A 26,745-nucleotide genomic window follows, 5' to 3' on the forward strand; every position below is an offset into this window, starting at 1 on the left:
AAATGTCTTGATCCAAATGGATTTCGCTGGCTGCAGAGAACCTTGGAGGGTTTAATATTTGGGATTTAAGCACTAGAAATCAAAATACCTTTTCTAAAATTGTGAAATATAATAGTTACAGGTGGGGAAAAAAAGAAAAAAGAAAAAAAGAGAGAAATAGCTGTAAATCCTGCATTTTCACTAAAGTATGGAAGAGAAGAATAAAACTGGTCTATATATTTTTTTAAATCACTTTTTATAGGTACAAGTAATGGCTCCGTGCTGGTGTTTCATCTTACAAGTGGACTCTTACACAAAGAGTTAAGCATCCATTCCTGTGAAGTCAAGTAAGATTTTAATTTTAATTCCTACTATAATTCTGCTGGGAGACAAATACTAAAACATCTAACTAACATTGTACCAGCAATGTGGGTATCTTGTTTCATTGTTAATGACGCTCAAGAAAATTGCCTGTTGAGTAGTCTACCCTAGCGGTATCTTTGCTATGTATAAGCAGTAACACACTGACAAAATTAAAGTGAAAATTACATTGAACTAAATATTTGAATTGTATCTGTGCCTGCTGATCTAGGATGCCTATCAGCTACTTCCAGTTTCTTTAGTATATTGTAGTAAAAAGAAGTCTTTTTAGCACAAGAAACTATTACAGTGTCTTATTTATAAAACTGTCATGACTCACAGATTGTGTCCTTTGAAATCATTCTGGTTTATACGCCAAGGTTTATTTCCTCTGCTCCCTTGGAGCTGAAATTGCTATTGAGACAGTTCTAGCCCTAACTGAAGTAAAAATTTTTAATTTTATCTTTAAAAGATTTTAAAGACCGAATACAGGACCCGGTATTTATCCATCCTAAGTAAGGAACAGAGTAAGTTTTAAAGCCGTTACTGTGTGTTTGTGTGTACACAGTGGCATATCTTTTTGGATAACTAATGGCAAAGATATTCAAGATGGAGCTTGCTGGATACATAGTTCCAGACAGATGGAAAATAAAGCATGGAAAGTAAAACATTTATTTTTAGTAGTAATAGTAGTGAAAATTTGTATCAGAGTTGTGGCGTGAAGCCTTCATCAGGCTAAGGTCTTCATTTTACTGTTCGTTCTACAAAAAGGTAGGAAAAGTACAGGTGATTGAGAATAGATAGCTCTAAGAATGTAAACCTGCTTTGAATCTACCGCCAAAATCACATAAGTATATTTACGTTTGTGGTGTGATTAGTATGCACTGTAAGAATAGTATTTCCCTTTGTGTTTTAAACCATTTGAGTTTTTTGTTTCATACCATTAACTACTTACAAAATTATTTTCATTTTATGTTCTGTTACGCAGCACAAGAGAATACTGCTTTTCTTCTCATTAAGGTGATTATAGAATTCAAAATTAAAACCACTACTAACATTTAACAGATTAAAGAAACGAAAAAAAAAAAAAGAAGATGGGGACACAGGAGGAAATACGCTTTTGAAAAAATATTTCTCTATCTTTTATTTAGGCTTCATGTATATTGTTAGTTTGGGTTTTTCACTTTGCAAAGGTTTTGCAACTTTTTAAAAACTTTGAGAATACATTGTCTTTCTAGGAACTGTCCTTGCACAAATGGTATTTTTAGAACAAAATTAAAATGATTGTGAATTTTGTTTAGTCATAAGCAGTTATGTAGGTAAGTCTTTTAAGTATTTGTTTTAATTTCGTCAATCCCATTCTTAATGGTCTAAGTGACTGATAATTTTTACAAGTTCAAGGGAATGCTTTAAGCAATGTAGAATAAGGCACAGGGGTTTTTTTTTTTAAAATATTCATGGAGTGCAACAATTTTTCTTTCAGTGGGAATTCTTACTTTACCTCTAAAATGCAGGTAGATTGGATAATGCCTCTATTTCAGTTTTATCTGAAAATATACCTTCAGGGAACACCATTATTTATGTATGTAACTGAGAGTACCCTGAAATTGTAATTCAAGGCCAGCAGAGTTTTCAGTGCCTTGTGGTTTAAGAAGAGAATGTAATGAAACTAAGGTCTTTGGAATGGCAACTTTTACATATCAACTGTGCTAAAATAATGGCCACTGAGGTGTCTAGATGTCTAGCAGTTGACATTTTTTTTGAGGTTAAAGTGGTGATTTTTAGAAGCTACGTATATAGTCACATGCTGATTTTTTTTTTTTAAATTGTTTTTAATTTGCAGTTCTGTATTGTGATTAGTAGTAGGGTGAATTGTTCTTCTGTCCTCCATTTAAGATAGTTCATACTCATGAGTAACCTTGAATATTCATTTTGTCTGTGATTATTACTTAGCTATTTCACTATTTGTTTAGAATTATGTGAGTAAATACTTTTCCTTTGAGTTTAATTTGGTTTTTATTAGGAGTCCGAGGCGAGAAGCTGTAGAAATGCTTCCGAGCACACAGAGAGGAAAAGTCAATCAGGCTACTGCTAGGAGCATAAGTGAGGGAAAAAACAGAGGGAGACTATAGCATGTGTGCTGGCTGAAAGGAGCTGTAAGCAGGAGGTCAGTCTTTCTTCCTTCAGTATACAGAGAAATGCAATTAATTCTTATTACTAAGAGGAATTAGAAGAACCATGAAATAACTAAGTCTGATACCTGTTCTGTCTTCTAATTGGAGCAATCTAAGCTATTGTGGTAAGGTAGGAGATGATAATACATCTTCAATGCAGAGGAGAATATATTTGAGACATGTAAATAAAATGCCTGCGATGTAGCTTCTAGTTCAGCGAAAGTGGTGCATTTGCAATGCCTCTCCCTGCTACTTTTGCTTATTCTGATAGATAGATAACTATGACTAGAGCAGTGCTTCTCATTCTTTTTTCCTGAAGTTTAGCAAGTTCAAGGTTACAACAGCTTTAATTTTTAAAATTAAAATCTCACTGACTGTAACAACAGTGTGTATGGCCTGTAGGCAAAACTTGGAAATTACTGCATTACATCCAAGTTTTAGCGGTTGAATTTAAGCTGAATTCCCTTTGGGAGACTGCTTTGCAAAAACATTCATCACATCCTTAAAAAAACTTTCCTCACGTAGAGAAAGATGAATGAAAAATACCTACCACTTCTGTCATATAGATGTTGGTGTGCTAGATATTATTTCCGTGCATTAGTAAATATGCATTGCCTGACAAGTGTAAGCAGTGTTGCAATGAAATCCTGTGTATTCAGAAGTGAATTCTGAAGTTTCCATTACAGGATGTACAATTATCTCGGATGTACCATGTTCAGCACTTAATTGTAATTTCTTTTTCTTAACCTTCCTCTTCTTAAAAAGGAAAAACTGGTTGCATTGCTGGCGTTCACTTTTGGACATGTAGACCATAGAAATACTTTTGAAGTACAAGGAAAATTCTTTTTAAATAATAAAATTTGAGGCTGAGGGTATTTTCTGATAATATGATTGAGATTCTAATACAGTTTTCTTTAAGATACGGTTTATTTCCAATTTTACCTTTCTCCTTTTTTTATAATTCTTATAATTAATTTGAGTGGCAGCTGCCTTGTCATAAAGTCACAACAATCCATTCCCAACTAGAAAAGTCATTTGTGTTTTTATCCGCTTCAGTACACTCTGTAATTTGTTTGCATTGGAAACATTAATCAAAACGACTGAATCTTACCCTTGAAGTAACTGAGACAAGTTGAATGTATAGAATCTCTGAATTTCATATTTTAAAAGAGTGGATCTAGTCTGAGAATTGTTTACAGCTGAATGTAACCCTTAATTCTAGTAGACAAAAATGTCTTTTATTAGGAAATTTTGCAAATGGAAATACTTCAATAGGGAAGGCATTACTTGTTCCCTTCATTAAAACTTGAACCACTGTCTTCAGATTCTCAATTTACATGTATGACAATAACAAAAATTATACTGTTTCAGGTGCAAGCAGTAAGCTAAGCTAAGGTTTCCTTTTGATTATGAGTGTCTTGGGCTTCTGTAGATTTTTATTGGTATTGACAGATAGCCAGCTGGCAGCAAAGCGAAAGAACTTTGTTAAATCTGAGCTGTGAAGGAAGTATAGAAAATGCCTCAGGGCTTTGAACGAGAATGGTGAATAACTACTGGCAATAACAATGCATTATGAGTATTCTGTGCTTTTTCCAAAAAACATAGTAGAATAATAGATAAAAATTAGAAAGGTGTCAGAATTCATATTTCTTCCATTTCAGAAAGCTCCCTGTATTTACGACCCTTTGGAGACTTGCAATGTCACATGTTATTGCAATTGTAGATTTCTATTCAATCATTCCTGTAATGTTTCCATTAATAATTGAATACTACTCATTTTGATTTGAAATTATTGGTTGGACTTTCATAGGTCCTAGTGGGAAAAGGACTGGGTCCTAAATTTTTAACTTTACTTGAGGACTTAGGAATAAAGCTTCCCATTTTTTTAAAGCTTGAACTAAAAAAATAGCTAAATATGGCTGTAACTTGTATGTGCAAAATATTATGGGAGTGCTTTTTGCTTTCACCCAATTAGGGGACTTCCACTTAATACAAAGTGAGTTGGATTTACTGACAGTAAATCATAAATACTGATATTTCTCTTTCTCATATTTTACATATATCCTTGCAAAACAGACCGTGATTTTACAATTGGTGTAACAGAAGACTTAGTTGTCCTGGAAATAGTTCTTAAGTAATATGTGTTTGAAGGATTTGAGGAAAACTTAAATCCTTTTATCTGTGTTAAAATGAAGTTGGGCATATGTATGTATTAGAACAGTCTCAATTTTCTTTTAGATCAGTGCCTTGATTTATTTCACGGATAAAGCACTCAACTATTTATGCTGGCACAAAGTGTGTGTGGGAAATGGGGACGGGAGGACTGTCTCGTTTTGGAACACTACCACCTAGTGCCGCTTTCTATCCTTTTGTGGCCTGTAGTATATCTCAAGAATTTGCTTAGAATCGGTACGTGCTGACAATATGTGTTAAAATATACACAGTGTAACTTTACATCCTTGCAAGACTTCAAGGTAATTTGGTTTGTGGCTGCCTTGGCATGATCTAAAAGAGGAAAAAAAAAAAAAAAATCAGGTTTTCAGTTCTTTTGTGATAGCCGTTGAAATCTCTACAGGGCCTCTCTTATTCTATCATATTTGTTTCTCCTCTCTCTGGACTGAAAGAATCACGCCTCATCACCCTGCTATCCATATGAATATTTTTCTTTTTCTGTGTGCTGGCAAATTTGAGTTACTTGATAGTTCCTCCCATCTGGTAAATCGCTGATTTAATGAGAGCAGTGATTTTAGTCCACTCTAGTGGGAGTATCTGTGAGGGATTTTTGCAAAAGTTACGAGTGTTTCTAACTGAAATTTTTGGTTTAACCAAATAAAAACCAGTGTAGTCTGAAAAAAGCTCCTCTTTAATTTAATTTGGTAATTTTATATTTACATCATAGTTGTAAATGTGTAGCTTCTTTTTATGCTTAAATATAGTGTTTCCATAAGATGTAGAAAATTATTTCTGTGCTGTTCTCAAATTGAAGAATATGCATGAAAAAAATTATTGTACTTCAGTCCAGGCTATTTTCTAGCCATTTGAATATTTTGGCTGATATGCTCCATGTACTATCTTCTGATGACAGGGGAATTGAGTGGATAAGCTTGACTGGGTTTATTTCCTTTGCCACATCAACACCTAACAATCTGGGGCTAGTAAGGAATGAGCTGCAGCTGGTGGACCTACCAACAGGTTAGTATTTCCTGAGAAATCCATACAAGAGGCTAACAGATTTGCTGAACAGATTTGCTGCGGAGTGACAAACAGAAGTTCTTACTACTTCCCCCCCACCCCCTTCTGTTTTCACAACAAAATAAAATAATAAAGAAGAGTTTTAACTGATTCTGCTCTTCTGTCCTTGTGAAGCCACGTAGTGCGTTCCATATGATGCTCTAAGACGGACTTGAAACAACACCTTTGCAAAGATGTCTGTGGCTTGGACTTATTAAGAGAATGAATATGTGTCCGCAGGAGGTTTAGAAGCATTCACACAGCATGGGTATTAGTGGTGTATTTTGTTCACAAAAAGCATATATTTCCAAATGTGTTTTGTCACAGTCTACACCCATTGTTTCATGTGCACCTGAAGTAGTGTTGAACCATTTATTGTTGTTTGTATCAGCAACAGGTAATTTTTCAAGGTAGGCCAGACACGTGGCCGCAATTTGAGTGTGTGTATGAACATAGAATAGATATTTTAATAATGAAATTGGATACTTCTATAAAGTATTGGAAGGGTTAAAAAATAAAAAACTTTTTAAAAGATACAGTTGATAGCAAAACTAACAGTCAGCTTATGTGTATTTTTCAACTACTCCGGCCTTATAACAGATGACAAATATATTTGTGACTGAGTTCAATATTTGCACAACACTAGGAGGTATAATTTGGAAGATTAGACAGCCCAAAATGGGAAGCGCTTCAATAATTTTAAATTATTTTTGAATGGGAAAACCTGGAGCCATTTAATTTCTAATTGAAGAGCCTGAATCTTGTAATGCATGGCTAATTCTGAGTTGCTTTATGTAGCATGAAGTGATTTTAAAATTTTTTTTTAAGCTTATGGAAAAGACTCAATTTTTGTATTTAGAGGGTGCTGCACAAAGAGCTATTCTTTTAAAGTAACAATATTGTAATTTTTTTCCTGATAATGTCTTTTGTTCATTGGTTTAAAATCAAAACAGAAAAGATACGTACTTTGTAAAATTCATTTCATGTAAAATGGGATTTTGATTTTTCACTCAGCTTGTAAATCAGTATTGAAACGTTTATAAATATAAGTGATAAAAGGCTCAGTATTTCTGCAGGCAACCAAGTTCCAAGTAAATGTGAATACCTGACACCTTAGCATATGTTTTGCTTAAAAAATGTTACTTTTCCTCTTTTAAAACTTTTAAGAAAGGCATAGCTACTTAACTGCTTGATCGTTGGGTCTTCCATCACTAATTAGCCCAACTTTCTATTTTAGTTCTAGGAAAGCTGTACTGATTTGTATTTACTTCATGAACACTTTTACAAAATTCTCATTTACATTTCTGAACAACAGTAAGGAAGAAAGTTCCTGGGGAGTTTGATCACTAATGAAGAAAATAGAGGTGGAAGGTTTCCTGTAGCCTGGCCTTTGACATGAGAGCTCTACCTACCATTCTTGATAACTAGATTTATTCACATAATTGGCATAAGATAAGTAATTTAGCCATAAGCAGCCACAAGAGTGGCTAAAATTTGAAAACTTGAATTTTCCTTGAAAGCTAAGGAGAATAAAACTTGCATAGGAGGTGCTGTGATACCCTGGTGTTTATAGATGATTATTTATTTTAGTGATATATATAACACACTTAATTCTGCAACACTTTGTACAGGTGTGTGAAAATTTTGTTGGGGATGAGATTATAAATTCTTTGGGTTTATTCTTTTAGCTGGAAATAAAGAAATTCTACACTGCTAAGTGTAGAATGAGTTACTTCACCATGGAAATACTTTCAGACTTAGTTTATGGCAGAGTTAATTTCTCTTACAAAACTTGAAATCTACTCATGGATTTCCTCCTTGGGGAATAGAGAGTATATCTCATTGGCTTTGAGTGGAAGATAGTAACTTTTTGAACTCTCTCTCTATATTTATGTAATGCTGATGATGCATCAATTTCAGTAGTTGTGCTGTGGAAGCAAGTCAGGTATTGTATTAGACAGTAGAGTTTACATTATATTTAGTCCTTTGAAACACAGTAAAACTTCAACAACGACAAGTTTAATGTGAGATAGGGAGGTTACTTGGAGATATGCTAGCTTAGTTTGTAAACTATTTCTGTTTACAAACAGAATAGTTTATAAACTATTTCTGTATTTGTATTTAGTTCAGTAACTATTTCTGTTCTCCCCCATGTCAATTTTGTGTTCCAGGCAGGAGCATCGCATTTCGTGGGGAGCGAGGCAATGACGAGCCAGCTATTGAAATGATAAAGGTATCTCATTTGAAGTAAGTAGATTAGCCTTGTGAAGTTTATAAATTTTACTGTACCGCATGAAGATCCTCATGACTTAATAGAAATAATAGAAATTCCAGGAAAAAACACGCCAGAGGGTATAGAAAAATGTGCAACAGCATCAAGAGAACAATACTTTAGAATATTAGTTCAAAGTGCAAAAGCTGTGAATGTTTCTGTGGTTGACTTTGTCTCTTCAGGATCCAATCATATTGCAAGATATTTTAGTTCTTTTAAGAATTGTGTTCACTGAACGGGCACTTTGATAATATTAGGAAGAATAAAAGTGCTGAACAATTTTTGTCAACTTGGATTATGTTATGAGTTAATTCCCTTTTCTATAACTTAAGCCTTACTTAAATCTAGAAGATTGGCATTAAAGGTGGGATGATTTTTCACGTGTTTATTAATTTTTCTAAGTATGTATTTCACACCTTTATAATAATTGTCTACTGGAAAACCAGATGTGAGGTATAGCTATTTGAGAAGTCAGCTGACAAACGACCACATTGTTTACCATCATTGTTACCAAATCTGCTTATTTTGAGATCAGGCCTGTGACAGGAGGCCCTGGTCTTTATAGTATCAAAAATAGTAACGGTAGTACTCTGTGCAATTACTTTCCTGTGTAAATGAAATTAAAGTAGTGTTGAATTTAATAAGGCATTGTCTCTAAATTTTAGAAGTTTTTTTCTTTACAGTGGAGGAAAAAAATTAGTGTTCTCTAGCTTGCATAGGAATATTTTCGGAAGTATGTATGTGTTCCAGAGAATTTGGAAAAGTTAACCATATAATGGTCTTATTAATACATTAAAAATTAAGAACAGCCATGGGCTTAGATGAAGAGACTAGAATGTTAAGTGAGAACAAGAAAGGACAGTTCATTTGAATAGAGATTAATGCAGTTGAGAAGAGTACATACAGCTGCAGAGCCTCTCTGTATTTTCAAATTACATGTGAAAAGTGGTAGACTGAAGGTGTTTTACTCGTGAGGCTCCACAGATGAAAGGTCCGAAGATATGACTGACAAGTGGTTTAGTGTAAGAGGATTTTGTGTTCATTTACCACTGGATTAGGGAAGTGGCATGCGTCTGGAGTAGAGAAAAAAATCTGTCCAACCTACAGTCTTGGTATGTCTTTCTGGTATCTTGTGCAGTCATCAACTCGGGCTGAATATGTCTAAATTAGAGATGATGCTGCTTTCTGTGAATTACTTCCCTTGTCTCCTTTACAGTAATTGGTCAGTACCACCTGACAGAAATTTCTAATTCTTTTAGCTTTGAAGGAGGACTCTTTTTCAGTCACTCTTTTGCACATCAGTAACTCAAGGAAATCACAAGCTTCAGAGCAGGACTCGAGCCAAATCAATTTACTCTGCTTCCTCTTAGTTTTTGAGGGCTTCCAGAGTGCTGATATGAACAATGTGTGTGAAGTAAAATGCTGAAATTAAAATGGAATGATTACTTTTTTTGTAGTAAATTCTCATTTGTTTTAGGCAGTATCTAGCTGTAGTATTTAAAGACAAACCACTGGAGATCTGGGATGTCAGAACATGCACTCTGCTCAGAGAAATGTCTAAAAACTTCCCTACAGCGACCGCTTTGGTAAGGAATAAAATCTGTTACTTACTGTTTATTAAATGTAATATGTTGAGATAGTATAAAAATATACGAACAATTTTGTAGCAATATGTTACTCTATCTGTAGCGTACAGATAAGCACTTTCACTGTTCTGTTTTCATCTGTCATCAAATAGAGGCAAGAAAAAAGGAGGTACTGGTGGAAAAACCTGGTCTGCTCGTTGGGTAGTGGGGGGAGGTATCATAGAAAGCAATCTTCATTGAAATCATTAATATTAACAGAAAAATCCCCAGTAAATTCAGGAAGTAAACATTTGTCTTTTCCATTTTTCCTGGACAATTTTTCACAGGAGTGGTCACCTTCTCATAACTTAAAAAGCCTGAGGAAGAAGCAGTTAGCAGCCCGTGAGGCCATGGCCCGACAGACGGTTGCATCAGATACTGAAGTTAGCAGCGTAGAATCTTCTGTTATCAGGTATTTCTGATTCTGATTTTGATGCTACTCTGCATCAGTTGTTTTTCCACTGAGTACCATTGTTCTACAGAAGAGAATATTTTGGGACTGATTCTTGAGTTCATACCAGGCAAACAACTTTATGGACCTCCCTTTAGCTTTTAGATGTCAAAGTTTGCTGCTGAATGCTCTCGGATGTGTTTGTAGCAGTCCATTAGTTGCCTGGTTCTTGAAGTAAAACTCTTACTTGCCCCCTGCACATTGCTGCAAGTGTATAGATCAGTCAACTGTTGCTTCTGGTAAATTGTTTTGAAGGAAACATGCATTTTTGTGCTGCTTCTGTGCCTTAGTTATTATTTTGCCTTGCAATTCTAATTTCAAGAAAGAAATACTTGTGTCTCATTGTGTTCTCTTTAAAGCTTGTTACAGGAAGCCGAAAGTAAATCGGAGCTGAGCCAGAATATTTCTGCCAGAGAGCACTTTGTGTTCACGGGTGCCGATGGGCAGGTTTATCATCTCACAGTAGAAGGAAACTCAGTAAAAGACAGTGCAAGAATTCCTCCGGATGTGAGTTCCAACTTTTATATCACTAATGCTTTAATTTTTTTCTTAGCTGTGATTGCCAGAAAAAAAATCAGGGATACGCATTGTAGTGGCAAGTGGTCGTTAATGCAGTAGTTTGAAATATGAAATAAAAGTTCCAACTTCAAAAACGGTAGCAATTATCTTCTCACATTCTTACAGTTTTTCTACTGAAAACAATGTTGAAATAAAAGGTTTTTTTTTTTACAAGTTAGAATCTTCATAGGCCCTGACTTGCTTTCTGAATAAATGACATGACATATTTTTAAGAATTTTAGTAAAACATACAAAAAGCTTGAATAACAAAGAGCGTGTTATTGAAACATGTTTATGTGCTGTTAATGGATTTTATCTTACATCATAAGGAGGACTTGAGTGTGCCAGAGCACTCTCTTGTGAGTTTTAAGTTTGTTTTTTTTCCAGTTACTCTGAAGAACAATCTTTCTTCTTTTGAGTTGCTCTTGAAGGGTTTGATAAATTGAACTTACAAATAGGAATTCTTTTATTTTTGTTTCCTACTTCAGTATGTGCTAGTATTGTGTTTAATGAGGTCTGTCATGTCGGTGTGTGCTTGCAACAAGAGACAGAAGTAATTTCAATTGCTTTAAACCCAAATTTTCTTACAAGGAAACGTCTGTTGAAGCATATTGAAGCAAATATGACTGACTTGATAAATGCTTATATTCAATAGAATTGTTTCTGGTTTAACTGAGTGGAATTTGGACTGTCGTGTCATATAATATTTTAAAAAAATGTTGAAATGTTTGTCCCTATGTTTGACTCATTAATCACAAGCTTTTATTCTGCTTCTTTAATATTTCCAGGGAAGTATGGGTAGCATTACATGTATTGCTTGGAAAGGGGATATCCTGGTTCTTGGAGACGTTGATGGAAACTTAAACTTCTGGGATTTGAAAGCTAGAGTATCCAGGTATGAATGCAAATTAAATCTGATAAACATGACATAATGACTGTTAAAATGGTTTTTCCCCCTTCATTTTTGTTCTTCGCTGTAGCAGGTCATCTGTGGTGTTTGAGGGGAAAAATGCAAGTATTTTGAAATAAAATTTCAGAAATTGCCTACTATGTTACAATTCTCTACATTTCACCTTTTGTGTTTTCAAATGGAGTAACATTTTATCAAAGTTTTTAAAACAGCTAGATATCTTTCTTATGTGAAATCTGCAGTGGCTTCTGATAAAACTTTGAGTATTGTGGTATTTATTTCAAGCATTTAATCTTTTTAGTTTTCATGATAATTTGGATAGCCATTTGTGGGTGTATATATGTTTGTGTGTATATATATGTATAGTTCTCCTTCTCAGTTTGTACGATATGATCTGCAATGTTCATAGAAAAGATTTAATTACCCATAATATTAGGTATAGAATGATTGATACTAATCTTGTGCTTTTCTTTTCTTAGGGGGATTCCTACACACCGAAGCTGGGTGAAAAAGATACGTTTTGCCCCAGGGAAAGGAAATCAAAAACTTCTTGCAATGTACAACGATGGAGCAGAAATTTGGGATTCAAAAGAGGTAAGCGTCTGTTGTTTGATATGTGCTTCTTTGCAAAATGCACGTATTACGTCTGCAAATCAGGATGAGTCAGGCATTAGTCATGATTTCTTGCTGACAGTTGTATAATAAAGTTGTATGGCTTTTCTCAGAAGACTTTTAATTCCTATAAAGCATTTTTAAGTGTCATCAATGAAAAGTGCCTTTCACTCCTAAAGCTGACAATGTCTCTGAGATACTCTTTGTCATTCTCTTGTAATGTTTTGAGGCAGACATTGAAAATTTAAGGGGGAGTCTTCAATCTTAGAATTTAGTCTGTGGACAAGAGAGTATTTCTACTACAGGTTTCTTAACTTTTGTGCATAATCAAGAGTATGTATTCTTCAGTGCATGGATTTAATTTGTGAGGGAATACCAGAAAGCTAGACACTTGTTAATTAACGTTGTCTAGCTTCTCATCTTATTCAAAAGTTCTGTAGTAATGTTCAGAAATCTTCTGGGGTTTGCTTCATAGGTCTTTCAGGGGATTATAGTACAACGGGGAAGGAAAGATAATTGTACTGTTTTAACTTAGCCCCCCAGAGTAAGTTAAGTTATGAGGGTATGAAACGGGAATTTTAATTTTTTTCTGTTCACTTTGTAGTGAGCACCAGGTCCGAAATCAGACACTTAATTTGAGCAATATGAAACTCTCCACTGATATTAGGAGTTGGACAGCAAATATGACCAACAACTGTGAATTGTGTAGGCAGAGTAGAATATTATCCCATGAGTCTCTCCTTGAAGAACATTTGAATAGTTTTGATGCCATGGGATACTCCTCCTGTAGCTGTTCCCTCTCTTTTTCTGGGACAAGGAAACATGAAAGCATTTAAAATTAATTCACATTTTCAGCTGAAAATCCTTCTGAATATCTTTTATAGTCTCAGTCCTATTATTCATATAATTCTCTCCTTAGAACTTCACCTTTGCCTACAACCAGTTATTTGATATTTTCACATTTTTCTCTAATTCTCTCAGTGCTAGGGGTAATCATGCTCTAGAGCTGTTGTACCTTACATCTAACTCCATGTTTTGCTCTAGAACAAGTGAAAGGAGACAGCAGGATGTTGATTGCAGTGGAGGCTTTGTTAATATTTCCTTATATTAACAATTGTAATGTTCTGTGATGCTACAGAAGGGTTACAAAATGTCTAACTACTGACCTGTGGTTAAAAGTGCAGTTCAGAAGGTTTTGTGTATCTGTGTTTTGTTTGTGGACGATATCATCCTATTCCCATAATGTTATGTTAATAGTATGTTTAAATGTATTTCTAGACAAGTTCAGTATTTATCAAGAAAGTACATGTTTATGAAGAGCAAGAGTTAATAGGAACCTCACTTCCGCCTTGATGCACATATGCTACATCAGGGATTGGAATTAAAGAAGGGGTGTAAATTTCCACCAGTTTACCGCGGAAATTTTATGTCAGAAAAGATAACAAAAAGGCAGCTGTACAGCTGTGCTCAAAAGGATGTTTTCTCAGCTCTCAGTTGGGAAAAAGTATTGTTTCAGGGCAACCATGTGCCGTACTTTAAGGTTTCTAAATTCTCTACTCTCCAGAAGAGACCATCATTAAAATGATTTATGACTAACTTCACCTTTTATTGCAAATTTTGTGGTATGCCTCTTGGGCATGTGACAGAGTCTTAACACTGTGTGATGGAGAGCCTACTAAAAATGAAAAATAACTTAACTTTTCAAGGTACAAATGGTGAGCAGTTTAAGAAGTGGAAGAAACGTTAATTTCCGAATTCTGGATGTGGACTGGTGCACATCAGACAAAGTGGTCTTGGCATCAGATGATGGGTGCATTAGAGTTCTAGACTTGTCCATGAAACCATCGTGTTTTAGAATGGATGAACAGGACTTAATAGGTATGTTGATTTCTTTTTTACTATTGGCTGCTAGATATTCCTTTTTGAAAGTGGGCCATAAAAATGTTCAACACTTCTGTTAGAACAGAGAATTGTCATATGTAGAGGATTAGGTGTCCCTATAGTGGTTTTCATAGATGCAGATAAATTTTTTAGGCTTAGGCCATATGGATGTTGTTTTCGTACAAGTTTAATCTCTGTTGTGGTTTAATCTGGCAGACAGTCAAATACCACGCAGCCGCTCGCTCACTCCCCCCCCCCGGGGGACGGGGGGAGAATTGGAAGGGGAGGGGTGGGAAGAACTCGTGGGTTGAGATAAAGACAGTTTAATAGAACAGAAAAGGGAAAATAATAATAATAATGATAGAAGATACAAAATGAGTGATGCACAATGCAATTGCTCACCACCCGCGCTGACAGATAACCAAGTAGTGATCGCTACTTCCTGGATCACGCCTACCATTCATATACTCAGCATGACGTCACATAGTATGGAATACCCCGTTGGCCAGCTGGGCCAGCTGTCCTGGCTATGTTCCCTCCCATCTTGTGCACCTGGCAGAGCATGGGAGCTGTCCTTGACTAGGAGGGTACTTAGCAACAACTGAAAACGTCAGTGTGTTATCAACATTCTTCTCATACTAAATCCAAAACACAGCACTAGGAAGAAATTTAACTCTATCCCAGCTGAAACCAGGACAATCTCCTAAATAAACTATAGTTTTTAATATCTTAATTGGATTATAAATTAACAAAGGAAGAGCTTTTTGTACAGATGTCTAGCAAGTTGACCTAAAAAGCATCGGTACATCAGTTGGGTATCAGTACCTACCTACATCACTGCTATTCATTACATAATTTTGAAACATTTGTTAATGTGTCAAAATGTCTTTTCTGATATTTCCAGTAAATAAACTATAGTTTTTAATATCTTAATTGGATTATAAATTAACAAAGGAAGAGCTTTTTGTACAGATGTCTAGCAAGTTGACCTAAAAAGCATCGGTACATCAGTTGGGTATCAGTACCTACCTACATCACTGCTATTCATTACATAATTTTGAAACATTTGTTAATGTGTCAAAATGTCTTTTCTGATATTTCCAGATATCAAAGGCAGTTTGTAGACTGAGTCATTGCTTTTCAAAGTAGATTTTCCCACTGAACTCTAAAATAGCAATATTAGTGCCATTTGACTTTTTTTGCTATATGTTTAAGAAGGGAATTTAAATATTTAAATAGTTAAATAAGCTGCATTTTTCTATTTTTCATGACTGGTGTTCCAGATAACTGCTTTTGTTTTGGTCTTTTTGGTCAATCCTGCCTTTACTCATCTGCTTTTCTTAAAACATGTGAATTCTGACTAATATGTAATAAACAAAACTGTAATGTGGGGAGATGTGTGGGATGTTTGAGGAAACACATAATTTATCGCAGCTATTTTTACTATCAAATGAATGTTCTGTAATATTAAGCTATAAAAATAAATGTTCTAAAACCAAGCACGCTGAAATTGTGATATGCCAGGGTTAAGGTTGCCTGTGATTTAGCTGTCCTTCTGCCTCTACACTGTGATAATCTTGTAATTACAAAATCACATTTACAAGATTCCTACATCATTCAGTGCATATGAAGTACAGGGAATTGCTGAATATTTAATAACGTAGCTGGTTGGTACTTGTTTTACTCCTGAGTCACTGGGTAGCATTTACTGCATGTCATCCAAACCTTGTACTGAATACAGACTTACTGACTTCCAAATTTGTATGATAACAGATAGTACTGTAATTTTCATCTTATTTCTTTGCTAATATAGACATGTATTAAACTTCACAACATCCTTTCGGGTTGATGGGTGTTAATCCTTGTATTACACTGTAGAAACTACGATTGCAAAGTAAAACTAGAACATGCATTATGGTACATTTTGGTATAGCTGTACTTATTTTCCAGCATGTCCTTGTAGTAGCAATAATCATCATGTACAGCTCTACTTAATGCCAGTATAATGTATTCCAGGAGTCTATGGCTAAATTCAGAATGAATGTCCCGAAATTCTCATTTGAGCATGGTTGATAACTCTGTACCTTCTAGGAAATGCTTCTGCTTGAGTGTAAAGATAAGCTTTTATGTCTAGTAACCCATGCTGTGTATATGAAAAGCCTGTGATTTATGATTTTCTTCTGGTGCTTGCAAACAAGGTGGTACATTTTATGGTTACCGAACACAATGTTACTGTACATTAGCCACTCAACAATGAATCTTTTCCTTTTGTTTTAGAACCTGCATGGTGTCCCTATCTGCTTGTTCCAAGGGCTTCATTAGCTTTAAAAGCATTCTTGTTGCATCAGCCGTGGAATGAGAAATATTCTCTAGATATTACAAACATGTAAGGAGAAATATATATCTATATATCTTTTTTTTTTTTTTTTTTTAAATTCTACATCTTTTATTAGTCTTTCTGTGCAAATAACTGTTTGACATATGAGTTTCCTCACTCTTTGGGACAATCGAAAAGATAATAGCTTTACTATTTATTACTAAAAGTAATAAACAGAAAAGGCTTTAAGGTCAAGTATTTTGTTTCTTTTGACTTTAGTAGCCCTTGGCTATTGAAAACTGCTGTCTACTTCAAGATACTGGCTATACTTTGATGTCATTTACAGGTTATATTTACAGGTTATATTACTTCAGAGGACAAATAGTCAAGAGTTGGTTCCCAAAGTGTAATTGAAAGTGATATTCTAACTGATAGTCTAACAGGCATGTCTTTATTTTTAGTGAGCCATACTTCACATCATAGTAGGAGCACCTTTCTTTATCCTTTATTGTGTTTGTGTACCGTTGGTGGTCACATAATAATGGGCTAGGCATTGTCATTTTCATTAATTTCAAGGTTGATAAATAAAGAAAATAAATAAGGAAAAGAAAGATTGGTGGCACTGACTCTGAGGTTGAGAGAAGGCAAAACAATCTTTCATTACTGTTTTGGAACTAGTAACTAGACAAAGAATCTTGCATGAATCGCTTACCATAAGAATATGAAAGATTGTTTCCACATATGTTCTTGTGTTTTTCAACCACCAGTAATACTCTTCCATTTCAGATAATTCTGTTATTTTGGTAATATAGGAAACATTTTGCCTTTTTTTTTTTCTTCTTTTTTTTTATCCAGTGATTATCCAGAGAATGAAAATATTAAAAACCTTCTTCAAGAGCAGTTGAATTCATTGTCCAAGTAAGAATTTTTCTATTAATGTTTGAGTAAGCTAGTGAATTCAGAGAAGGCAAAAAAAGAAAAAAGACATTTGTGGCAATTCACAACTTAATGAAGAAAGAATGTTTTTTGCCTCTCTAAAGATAAGCTTGAGTAATGACAGATTTATTTTAAACACAGTTAATTTTTTTTTATGTAACTCCTAAAGGTGGTGCTTTATACATTTTATTGAAGATTCTAACTTTTTATTTCTATTTTTTCTAAATAAAAATAAACCATAATACAATCTCAAAAATTTTTTTTTTAAATAAGCAGATTATCTCAAAGTAGTTTGTTAAATACTGACTCAACATTCAAAATGTACTGTTCTGAATATATAAAGTGTGATGGAAGTCAGTAGTGAATTTTTAACATTGACTTATCATAGTAGTGGCTGACAACAAAAGCTTTAAAGATACCGATTAGGGTTAGCATATAATGTGTAATAGACCAGTGAGCATTTGTAATTTTTTAGGCAATACTTCTTGGTGATGTATAGTTCTTTGATGTTGGTCCAGACTGTATTGGACACTGCTACTTAAATACTCCAATGTTTGTTAAGATATTTAAGCTCTGAGGAAGAAAAGACAAACAACTCTAAAAATTTTTTGTCGAAGGTAGGCACATTGCACATTGCTCTGCTTACACAGAGAACAGATTTTGGCATTCGATTTAAACTATGAAAATAATATTTGAAGCTAGTAGACAGAAGTTTTTCCCTTTTCCTTTCATCCTTTCACTTAGTAGGATGGAAGAGATAACTTAGCATATTTTTATCCAGTCTGAAACATATGTAGAAAACCTAAATTCATGCATGTGGATCCCTTATGCTATGGCACTGCATAGTTGCAAAATTATTTGTAATTAAATTGATCTTGTAGTTTGTACAACCACTGCAGACTAATCTATAGCTTTTGTATACACCCTTGTGGTTGTTCCCTTTATTACAAGAATAAGGGGTTCCTGACTGATTCTCTATGTGTATTTAAACTGGTAGAGTGACTTGCGCCTTGAGATCAATTATATTTCAAATTATGTATGTAATTGTTTTGATAGATGCATTTTTTCAGTTCAGAAAAGAAATTGTGTATTTTTTGGTTTGATTTTTTTTTCCCAATTTGTAGGTGATATAACCTATTTGTGTTCAAAACCAACCAAACAAAAAAACTTGCACAGCATTTTACAGATTATTTATGGCTTTCTCTTTTTGCAGTGACATAAAGAAACTTTTGCTTGATCCGGATTTTACTCTCTTGCAAAGATGTCTCCTAGTTGCCAGGTAGTAGAGATTCAGATAACCATGTCAAATGTTTCCTGATAAAATCGTGATCCTATTACTGCATGTGAATGTGCTGAAGTTTAAGTATGCAACTAATTCTCCTTTAACTCAGTGCAATTCCTAAAGACTTTGTTACCCACGTATTAGAGTGTTCTCAGGACTGAGAATGGAAATGATACCTTACTGAAACTGTTAGTTGTATTTGCTTGCTGGATGTAGAGAACTTCCTTCAGGCTTGCTGGTACTTTCATAAATGCAGTTCTGCTAACTATATTGCATTTAGTTGTACAATGCCCAAAAATGTAATTCAGAACTTCACAACACACAATAGATGATATGCAAACAGGGGAAGGCCTGTTTTTTATTTCACATGTATTTGTTCTGTGGTGTTGTTCTACCTAAACTGTAGCTAATTTTAGTCTGTCTATATTCAGAGATGTTTTTCAAACTTAGTAACTTTCTTGTAGTTGAAAGAGGATATTGGTGATTAAGTGTAAAATAATAATAAAATATCAATTTCCACATATTTATATGCTGAACCCTCACTGAGTTTAATTGCTATTGTAACAGTCCTCTGGCCAACCTCTTGCTTTTCTAGCTTGCTGAATGTCGTTCCTTAATCTTTTCTTGTAGTTTGTCCCATTGATAATGCAAAGTACTTGTGGTGCCCACAATAATGCATGGTCTTTGTAAAAGGATATTTTAAATGTGTAATATTTTTGTGTGACATATGAAAAAATACAAATGTATTTCACATCCTGATTGGTATCTTCTCAGACTGTATGGGGATGAATCTGAACTGCATTTCTGGACTATTGCTGCCCACTATTTGCACAGCTTATCCCAGGAGAAGCCTGCAAAACCAACAGACACAGCTATCCTTCGAGAACAGCTGGTTAATCCATTGGATATATGCTATGACATACTGTGTGAAAATTATTACTTCCAGGTATTTCAAGGAGTTCAAAAATACATTTAGTAAGAATGTGATCAGAACATTAAAAGCTCAGCACTGTAACCTTATTATTGTCTTAGAGCTTTTCACCATACATATTTCACTTTTACTATTAACTTACAACTCTGGATTAAATGACTCCCTATTATTTAAAAATAGGGAGATTTTTGGAACTCCCAAAATACTTCCATATTTTTTTAAATGCTTATTTCTCATTTCTCATGGTTGTCTTATGTTTACAATATTTTTCGTTCTTCATGCAGAAATTCCAACTTGAAAGGGTAAATCTCCAGGAGGTGAAGAGATCAACCTATGATCATACCAGGAAATGTGCTGATCAGCTTCTTCTCTTGGGCCAGGTTTGTGGGTAATATTTTAATTTTTTGTTCTTCTTCCTTGTCCACTTTATGTACTTATCCTATTCAATTAAAGGTTTGTCTAACTCATATGTGTTGTTTCATACTTTTATTCACCTAGTGAATAGTTTTTGCTGTCTTAATATGTTATTACACTGCAGACTCAGTGTAATGACATGGTATATGGTAATGTTTGGTATTTCTTGCTTCAGAATGTATAATTTTTCTGGGAACCCTATAAAAATCTTTCTTTCCATATGGTGACTAGAAAAGAAAAATTACATTTTGAGTTTCCCAGAAAGAACTTAAAAACATCATCTTTGGAATAACTCAGTCTGCACTTAGTACTCTCGTTTTAGGCAACAAAAGGCATGTCTAAGCTTTTGGCAGATCTGTACTGAGCAGTGAAACACTGTACAGAGCTGCTCACTGACACCCTGATAAGAATATTGTTGCATTTGTACAGTATATATATCATAAGCTGTTCCCCACTAACGCAGTTGTGCTGCATCCATTTCTAAAAATAGCTTTGGTGTTACTAGCTCGAACTTAAATGATTTCTATGCCACTGTGCATTTGAGCATGTCAACAAATGTTACCAGTAAAAGATGCGAGAAGTATTTAGTCCGTAGACAGTCTGTTTAAAATGCCAGTTTATATAAGTTTAAAAATACCGGTTTATTGACTCACCATATTTTAAAATGTATTTGATGTGGCTTTTCATATTTCTGTAATTATCTAAGCTATCAGATTGACTGACCTCACCGAATTGACCTGTCTAAAAGTTAGGCATCTCATTTTAATAACAGGCAGAGATGACATGCCTGCAGTAATTAATCTGATTCAGAGACAGGTGTCTGCAGCCAGTGTAATGAGCCTCACTGGTTAGGTGCTCAGCGGTAGCTAACATTTTAAATGGATGAATTCTATGTTTGTTTTAAAATATCAGTCCTTGAGATCCTGACCAATTTCTGCATCTTTACAATTTTATGTCTTCTCTGCTTATTTTAAATGCTTCTCTTCCTTTTATAACTGTGCAAAACAAGGAAATAAATGTTCTGAATTAAACTTTTCTTTGGCTTCTAGAAATTTTAGGCTGTGATTAAACATTATATTCATGATGGATGCTTAAACGCTATCCTTACTAAGGATAATTTACTGAAATAGAACCTTAATTATTACTATGCTGGTAGATATTTTTTGTAGTCTGTTTTAGAATAACTTTCATTATTACTTGTTCCATGTCTAAAAAGGGTAAAAATATAAAGACTTTTGTTTAAAAGTAAATATGTTGTGGTCAAATTTGTATTTTTTTTCTCTTGCCAGACTGACAGAGCAGTACAACTATTGTTAGAAACAAGTTCAGAGAATGCACATTATTACTGCGATTCACTTAAAGCTTGCTTGGTCACGACTGTCACCTCTTCAGGTCCATCTCAAAGTACCATTAAACTGGTAGCAACCAACATGATAGCCAATGGAAAGCTCTCAGGTAAAATGTGACTTTAATTTTACGTTTGCTAATAATCTAGTAATTCTGATCTTATTAAGGCTGCTGATGGAGATGGGAGAGCAGAAAATTGTAATAGATCTTATATGTTGCATATGTTATAGTATGCACTATCTACAGTAGTTAACACAAAAATGAATTCTAAAGCTCAACTTGTTTTAATTAATTTTCATTGGAAAATGCATTTCTGGAGTACTTCTCTTAGCAATTGTTTGCACTAAAAGAGGCTAAGCACATGAAGCTACATATTTTCCACTTGCCTAATTAAAGAATTAATTTTAAAATGGTTTCTTACTACTGAAGTTGAAATATGGACTTAGTTTCCTTTCCAGTTCAGAACTTGTTTCAAAAAGTGCGCTTTCTTACATGTACAGGTTAATTTTGCTTAATGCAAGAGATGTTCACAATATGATGATTGACTGAAATATTCAAAGACTTGCAGAGAAAGTACAAATGTCTGTACTTGCCTGGAAAAAATACTTTCTACTCTGTGGACAATTAACACGTCACTGTTAATAATTACACTATGGACAACATTAAATTAAAATAAAGGATTATTTATGAAATCTGTTTAGTTGACTTAGAAAGATCATTATCTCTTTATGATGAGAAGTCCAGCAAACTCCTTGTCATTTGTATTTAGGACAAAGTTAAATGAGAGCTTTGTGAGGTCCTTCTGAGCTCTGTAGCCCAGGAAAAAGTTATGATAACTGACACCCAGGTTATATGGAGAGTCAGGTGGTAGAAATCAGGGTTTTTCAACATCTTCATATGCTAAGAAGGATATGAGAGAGATCCTTTTTCTGGGGATGAATGATCTGCTCACACTTACATAGCAACTGTTTTTTCCCATAACTTTTTATTTTCCAGAGGGTGTACAGTTACTGTGTCTGATCAATAAGGCTGCTGATGCCTGTCGCTACTTGCAAACTTACGGCGAATGGAATCGTGCAGCATGGCTTGCAAAGGTAGGAAATTTCTCAATTTTCGGTTTGCTAACGTAAATGGCCTACTTAGTATATGTAGGTATGAAGGCTGATGAGGGTGCTAAAGTTCTCCAAAGTTAAAAAAATGAAACATCAATTTGAAATATCATCATCAGTTCTTTCCATGTGTTAAGCTATAACAAGCCAGTCCATTCAATCAGTGTTGACAGGTGATTCTTCAGCCTTTTCACTACAAAGATCTGTCCTTGTCGTCCAAATGACGGGATTGGGGCCTGGAAGTGGTTAGAATACTCAATTGTCTAGTTTTTGAGCCGTGATGTGTGAAGTTGCATATAGCTGCAGCAGTACAGAGTTCATAATAAACTACAAAAAAACCACACCTGGAAGTGGATAAGAAATTAGGCAATTAAGTGACTTTGTGCTAAGCTCCATGTAGCTTGTGTGCTGATTTTAAAGTTAGCACCAACCACATAAATTTGCACCGACTTCTGTTTTGGTAATGCAGACGTTACAGTATAAGTACCTAGACACAGCATTAATTCTCCGTATTATAATGGACAGTAGATAGTAAGGATGATCTTTCAGTGTCTCCAAGTAAAGTTACTGTTATGTTTCCTGCAGAAAGTATGGAAATATACTCGGATTTTTTAAACGGATGAATCCCACTCTTCAGAAAAATAAAGATGTTTTATCCTTGAGTTTTCAGCAAAGGATAAAGATTTCTGACTTCTTGATACTTGAGGTTTTAGTAAAGACTTGTGGTAAAAATAATGTTAATCACATGTAAATGTGGAGTGACCAGAGTGGAGGTTTTTTATATCTATGTATTACTTCTTTTTCTTTATATTGTGTTTGTTCAAGGGATTAGTGTACTTTTTATAAAAAAATTGGTAATTTCAGATGCTTTTACTTCTGCCCAAAGTTTCTCATCAAAAAAAATGAAGCAGAAGCAGAATGCTCTCTTTAGTTAGCAGCTGAGAATCCATAACTTGCTTTCCCATCTCTTAAAGGTTCGTTTGAACTCAGAGGAATGTGCTGATGTGTTAAAGCGTTGGGTAGATCACCTTTGCTCTCCACAAGTCAACCAGAAGTCCAAAGCCATTCTTGTCCTCTTGTCACTTGGATGCTTTACAAAAGTTGCAGAGATGTTGCACAGGTAAAGCTGAAACAGCACAATCTGTATTTTGTCTTTTCCAAAATTGTTATTTAAGCATTTGTGACTCAGAAGACAAGGGGGAGGGAGGAGGTCTGCAGTTTGATTTCTGACATTTGTTTCTATTTTAGCATGTTTTTCTTTAATTAACTTTAACCTCAGTAGTGCGTCATTTCTGTGTGCTGGAACTGATGTTTTTGTTGCAATTTCAAGAAATATACTGGCATTTAAATTTACTGCAGGCTTTAAGATTGCTAGCACCCATTGACCAAGCAGTAACAATTTATAGTAGCTATGATTTCTGAGTAAGTTGAGCCTTGATCTTTCAAAAATTTTGCATCAAATGTCAGTTCCTTGAGTGCAAGGAGGAAGGGGGGATGTAGGAAGCTTGGGGAGAGGGCAGTGCCAGACTAACGGTGCAAGAGGAGCACGAGGCAGTATGTGGGAACAGTATGACGTGTTCCTACATGCTGCCTGGGAGCAGGGCAGCAGCATTCACTGCCATGAGGAAAGCACTCAGCGCTGTCATGATGAAGTGAACGCTCTAGGCCTACAAAGCATGAAGGCACAGAGAGCAAGGTAGAGCAACACTGGAAACTGAGAGCAGTGTGTGATATGAGAGTGTGAATATGTGCCATAGTGGCTGCTAAACCATGATACTGTTTAACCTTGGCGATGTTCGGAAGCCTTGTTCAGCCCTCAGTGCAGAAGAGATTTGCCACTCCAGACCTAGGTACAAAATTTTAGAAAGCCTGTGTGTAAGTGTTTTGCTGCAATGTCCTGGAATACTTTTCTGTTTTCCTGTCTTAACAAATTCTTCTCTTTTTTTTTTTTTTTTTTTCCCTGTTTAACAGTATGAGGTACTTCGATAGAGCGGCTTTGTTTGTTGAAGCTTGTCTGAAATATGGGGCATTTGAAGTTAATAATGATACAAATATCCTTTTTCTGAAATCCTGTTTTTGCATCTGTGTACTCACTCACAGTGAGTGTGCATGAGCCAATGTTAGATGAACTAGTCTGCACAGGAATAGGAGTTCCTATTTTTATTTTCCAGGTTGTGTAGTTTGAAGGAAGTATGAGGAAAAAAGTGAAAAGGAGTCATTTGCATAAATCCATAACATTACCTCCTCCTGATGCTCTGTGAGGCCAGTGGAACTGGAAAACAAACTAAAAGTGAAAAAAATAAACATAGGAGAGGAAAGAACAGATGATAAAATGTTATTTGCAGAACTTGGAAATTATTACTGCAGACTGGGTAGTGAAATTAGTAGTTCAGTTATCTTTTAAACACTGTATCTCAGGAAAAAAAAATCGTGCATTGAACCCCTCTATATAACAGCTTTAGCGATTGAAGTCCTTTATGAAGGAGTCAGTTTTGAGACAGGGAAAACAAAGAAAATTAAAGTTCAAAATCAGATGAGCTGAAAATGTAGTAAGTATTTTAAAAGGTATCTAAAGTATTGCTTGGTACAGTCTGCACATCTAGCCTGGTGTTCTGGAAACTCTGAACAGTTGCTCTAACTTTTGTATTAGATGCAATAAATAATAATGCATATGTAAATAATACCTGATTGTGTTTTATGGAGTCATCACTGATGTCAGCTTGTAAATAAAAAAAGCCACTAATAAGTCATGAACAAATGACAATGAACAAATCTTGTAGTATGACCTTGCAATTTCTTAATTTCTTTTCCAAGTAACGACATGGTATTATGGTACATATTTATGCGTATCTGAAATGTATCTGGTTTAGTTTATAGCACTCTGCATGTTGCCTGATAAATGCTAGTATGCATTCAATAGTAGAATTTAAAACAACTTTTTTGTCTTTATTAGTGCTGAAAAATATTGGATTAGCACAATTGGCAGCAATGTTTAGCATTTTCAGGTTGGGAGAGCTAAGGAATGAGGAGAAAGAAAAAAAGATTCTGAGTTTTTTTCATTTTGCTATTCACTCGTGTTTTCCTTAATGCTTCATTTACATAAATTGATCCATGCTGTATATGCAGATTATGCCAGAAGCTTGAAGCTCCTGGGCTTTAAGCAGGGAGCTATTCTCTTTGCCTCAAAAGCAGGGGAAACTGGTAAAGAATTACTGATGGAGCTCAAACAGCCTGAAGAGGAAGTGACACAAGAGTAAGAACTTTATGAGGAGATTTGGGTTGTCTATCAGACTGAGATTCCACTGTGTGAAAATACATTTTGCTCTTGAATAACTGTAATAGCTGATATGTGTGATTTGAGCAAATACTGTTAAATGTGCGTGGAGGCAAGATTAAGAACTGTTTTGTGTTTATGTTAAAATTGTCTTCACTTCACAAGAGGCGAAAGAAGCATATCAAAAAATTATAGAGGAATATTTCCAACTTTTTCAACTGCAGCAGAAATCAAATTTAAAAATGTGCTGCAAGAGTTCTACACCTGTGTAAAAGTCTACTCCATTTACTTCTAAAAATCAAATCTTTATAGTTCTTCACTGCTGTTGTATTTATATGTATAAATGATTCAATCTGTACTATAAAAATATAAATATATTTAAAGAATAAATATAGATCATGAAACACACAGTTCTTTCCTGGAACATTGTGTTTTCTCAATCCAATTTTTCTGTTTAAAATTACTGTTATTTTAAATCAGTTCACTGTATTGTCATTTTCGTAACTGTCTGGAATGGAATCTTTGACAGGTTTACTTATGAAAGTCTCCTAACATTCCAAAAATCCATGGAACATCCTTTTATTCAATTAAGGTATTGTTATATTCCATGTTATTCTTAAGCGTGCACTCCCTGCACGCCTTAGGGACTGAATTCTGCCTTGTGTTGACTGGTTCATGGGATCAAAGGATGGGAGAAGATCCTACCTCAAAAGCAGCAAGGTAGGCTCCTGCAGAATATTCAGGAGACTGCTAACGCTGTCTCCACAGTTATTGTTTTGTTTGTTATTTGAATGTGTGATTAACAATAGGTAGAAAAAGCATTGTGCAAAGCCAAAATGTTGGCTTTTCAATTAGATACTTTTTATGCTAACACATCTTATGGTCCAGATACTTAAGGATGCCACCAATAAAATCTTTTCTCATTTTTGTGCCAGTATTTCAGTATTTAAGTACTTGTTTTCATTATTGTTTCTTATGTCAGATATATCTTTTCTATTTATTACTGATTGACTGAGAAATTTTATAGCTGAGGAGTGGATGCTGATGTTAAATTGCCCTTGCAAATTGAAGGCTGTGGCATG

The 26,745-nt window shown here is 34.7% G+C and overlaps 1 protein-coding gene across 1 annotated transcript in view; it reads left to right on the forward strand.

Moving 5' to 3' along the window:
• Positions 1–25,646, forward strand: part of WDR11 (WD repeat domain 11) — a gene marked incomplete at its 5' end in the record, with an annotated part of 44,152 nt that extends 18,506 nt beyond the window's left edge. The window contains 19 exons of the mRNA XM_009583743.1: positions 242–326; positions 5,599–5,705; positions 7,916–7,991; positions 9,494–9,602; positions 9,929–10,053; positions 10,452–10,599; positions 11,439–11,545; positions 12,040–12,154; positions 13,879–14,050; positions 16,331–16,439; positions 17,226–17,288; positions 18,520–18,585; positions 19,363–19,534; positions 19,804–19,899; positions 21,223–21,388; positions 22,277–22,374; positions 23,364–23,509; positions 24,361–24,440; positions 25,489–25,646. Coding sequence (XP_009582038.1) covers positions 242–326; positions 5,599–5,705; positions 7,916–7,991; positions 9,494–9,602; positions 9,929–10,053; positions 10,452–10,599; positions 11,439–11,545; positions 12,040–12,154; positions 13,879–14,050; positions 16,331–16,439; positions 17,226–17,288; positions 18,520–18,585; positions 19,363–19,534; positions 19,804–19,899; positions 21,223–21,388; positions 22,277–22,374; positions 23,364–23,509; positions 24,361–24,440; positions 25,489–25,646 — 2,198 coding nt within the window. The remainder of the gene's footprint in view (positions 1–241; positions 327–5,598; positions 5,706–7,915; positions 7,992–9,493; positions 9,603–9,928; positions 10,054–10,451; positions 10,600–11,438; positions 11,546–12,039; positions 12,155–13,878; positions 14,051–16,330; positions 16,440–17,225; positions 17,289–18,519; positions 18,586–19,362; positions 19,535–19,803; positions 19,900–21,222; positions 21,389–22,276; positions 22,375–23,363; positions 23,510–24,360; positions 24,441–25,488) is intronic.
• Positions 25,647–26,745: the final 1,099 nt, after the last annotated feature.

This window comes from Fulmarus glacialis, unplaced genomic scaffold (assembly GCF_000690835.1).
Source record: "Fulmarus glacialis isolate BGI_N327 unplaced genomic scaffold, ASM69083v1 scaffold16720, whole genome shotgun sequence".
Classification (NCBI taxonomy): domain Eukaryota; kingdom Metazoa; phylum Chordata; class Aves; order Procellariiformes; family Procellariidae; genus Fulmarus; species Fulmarus glacialis.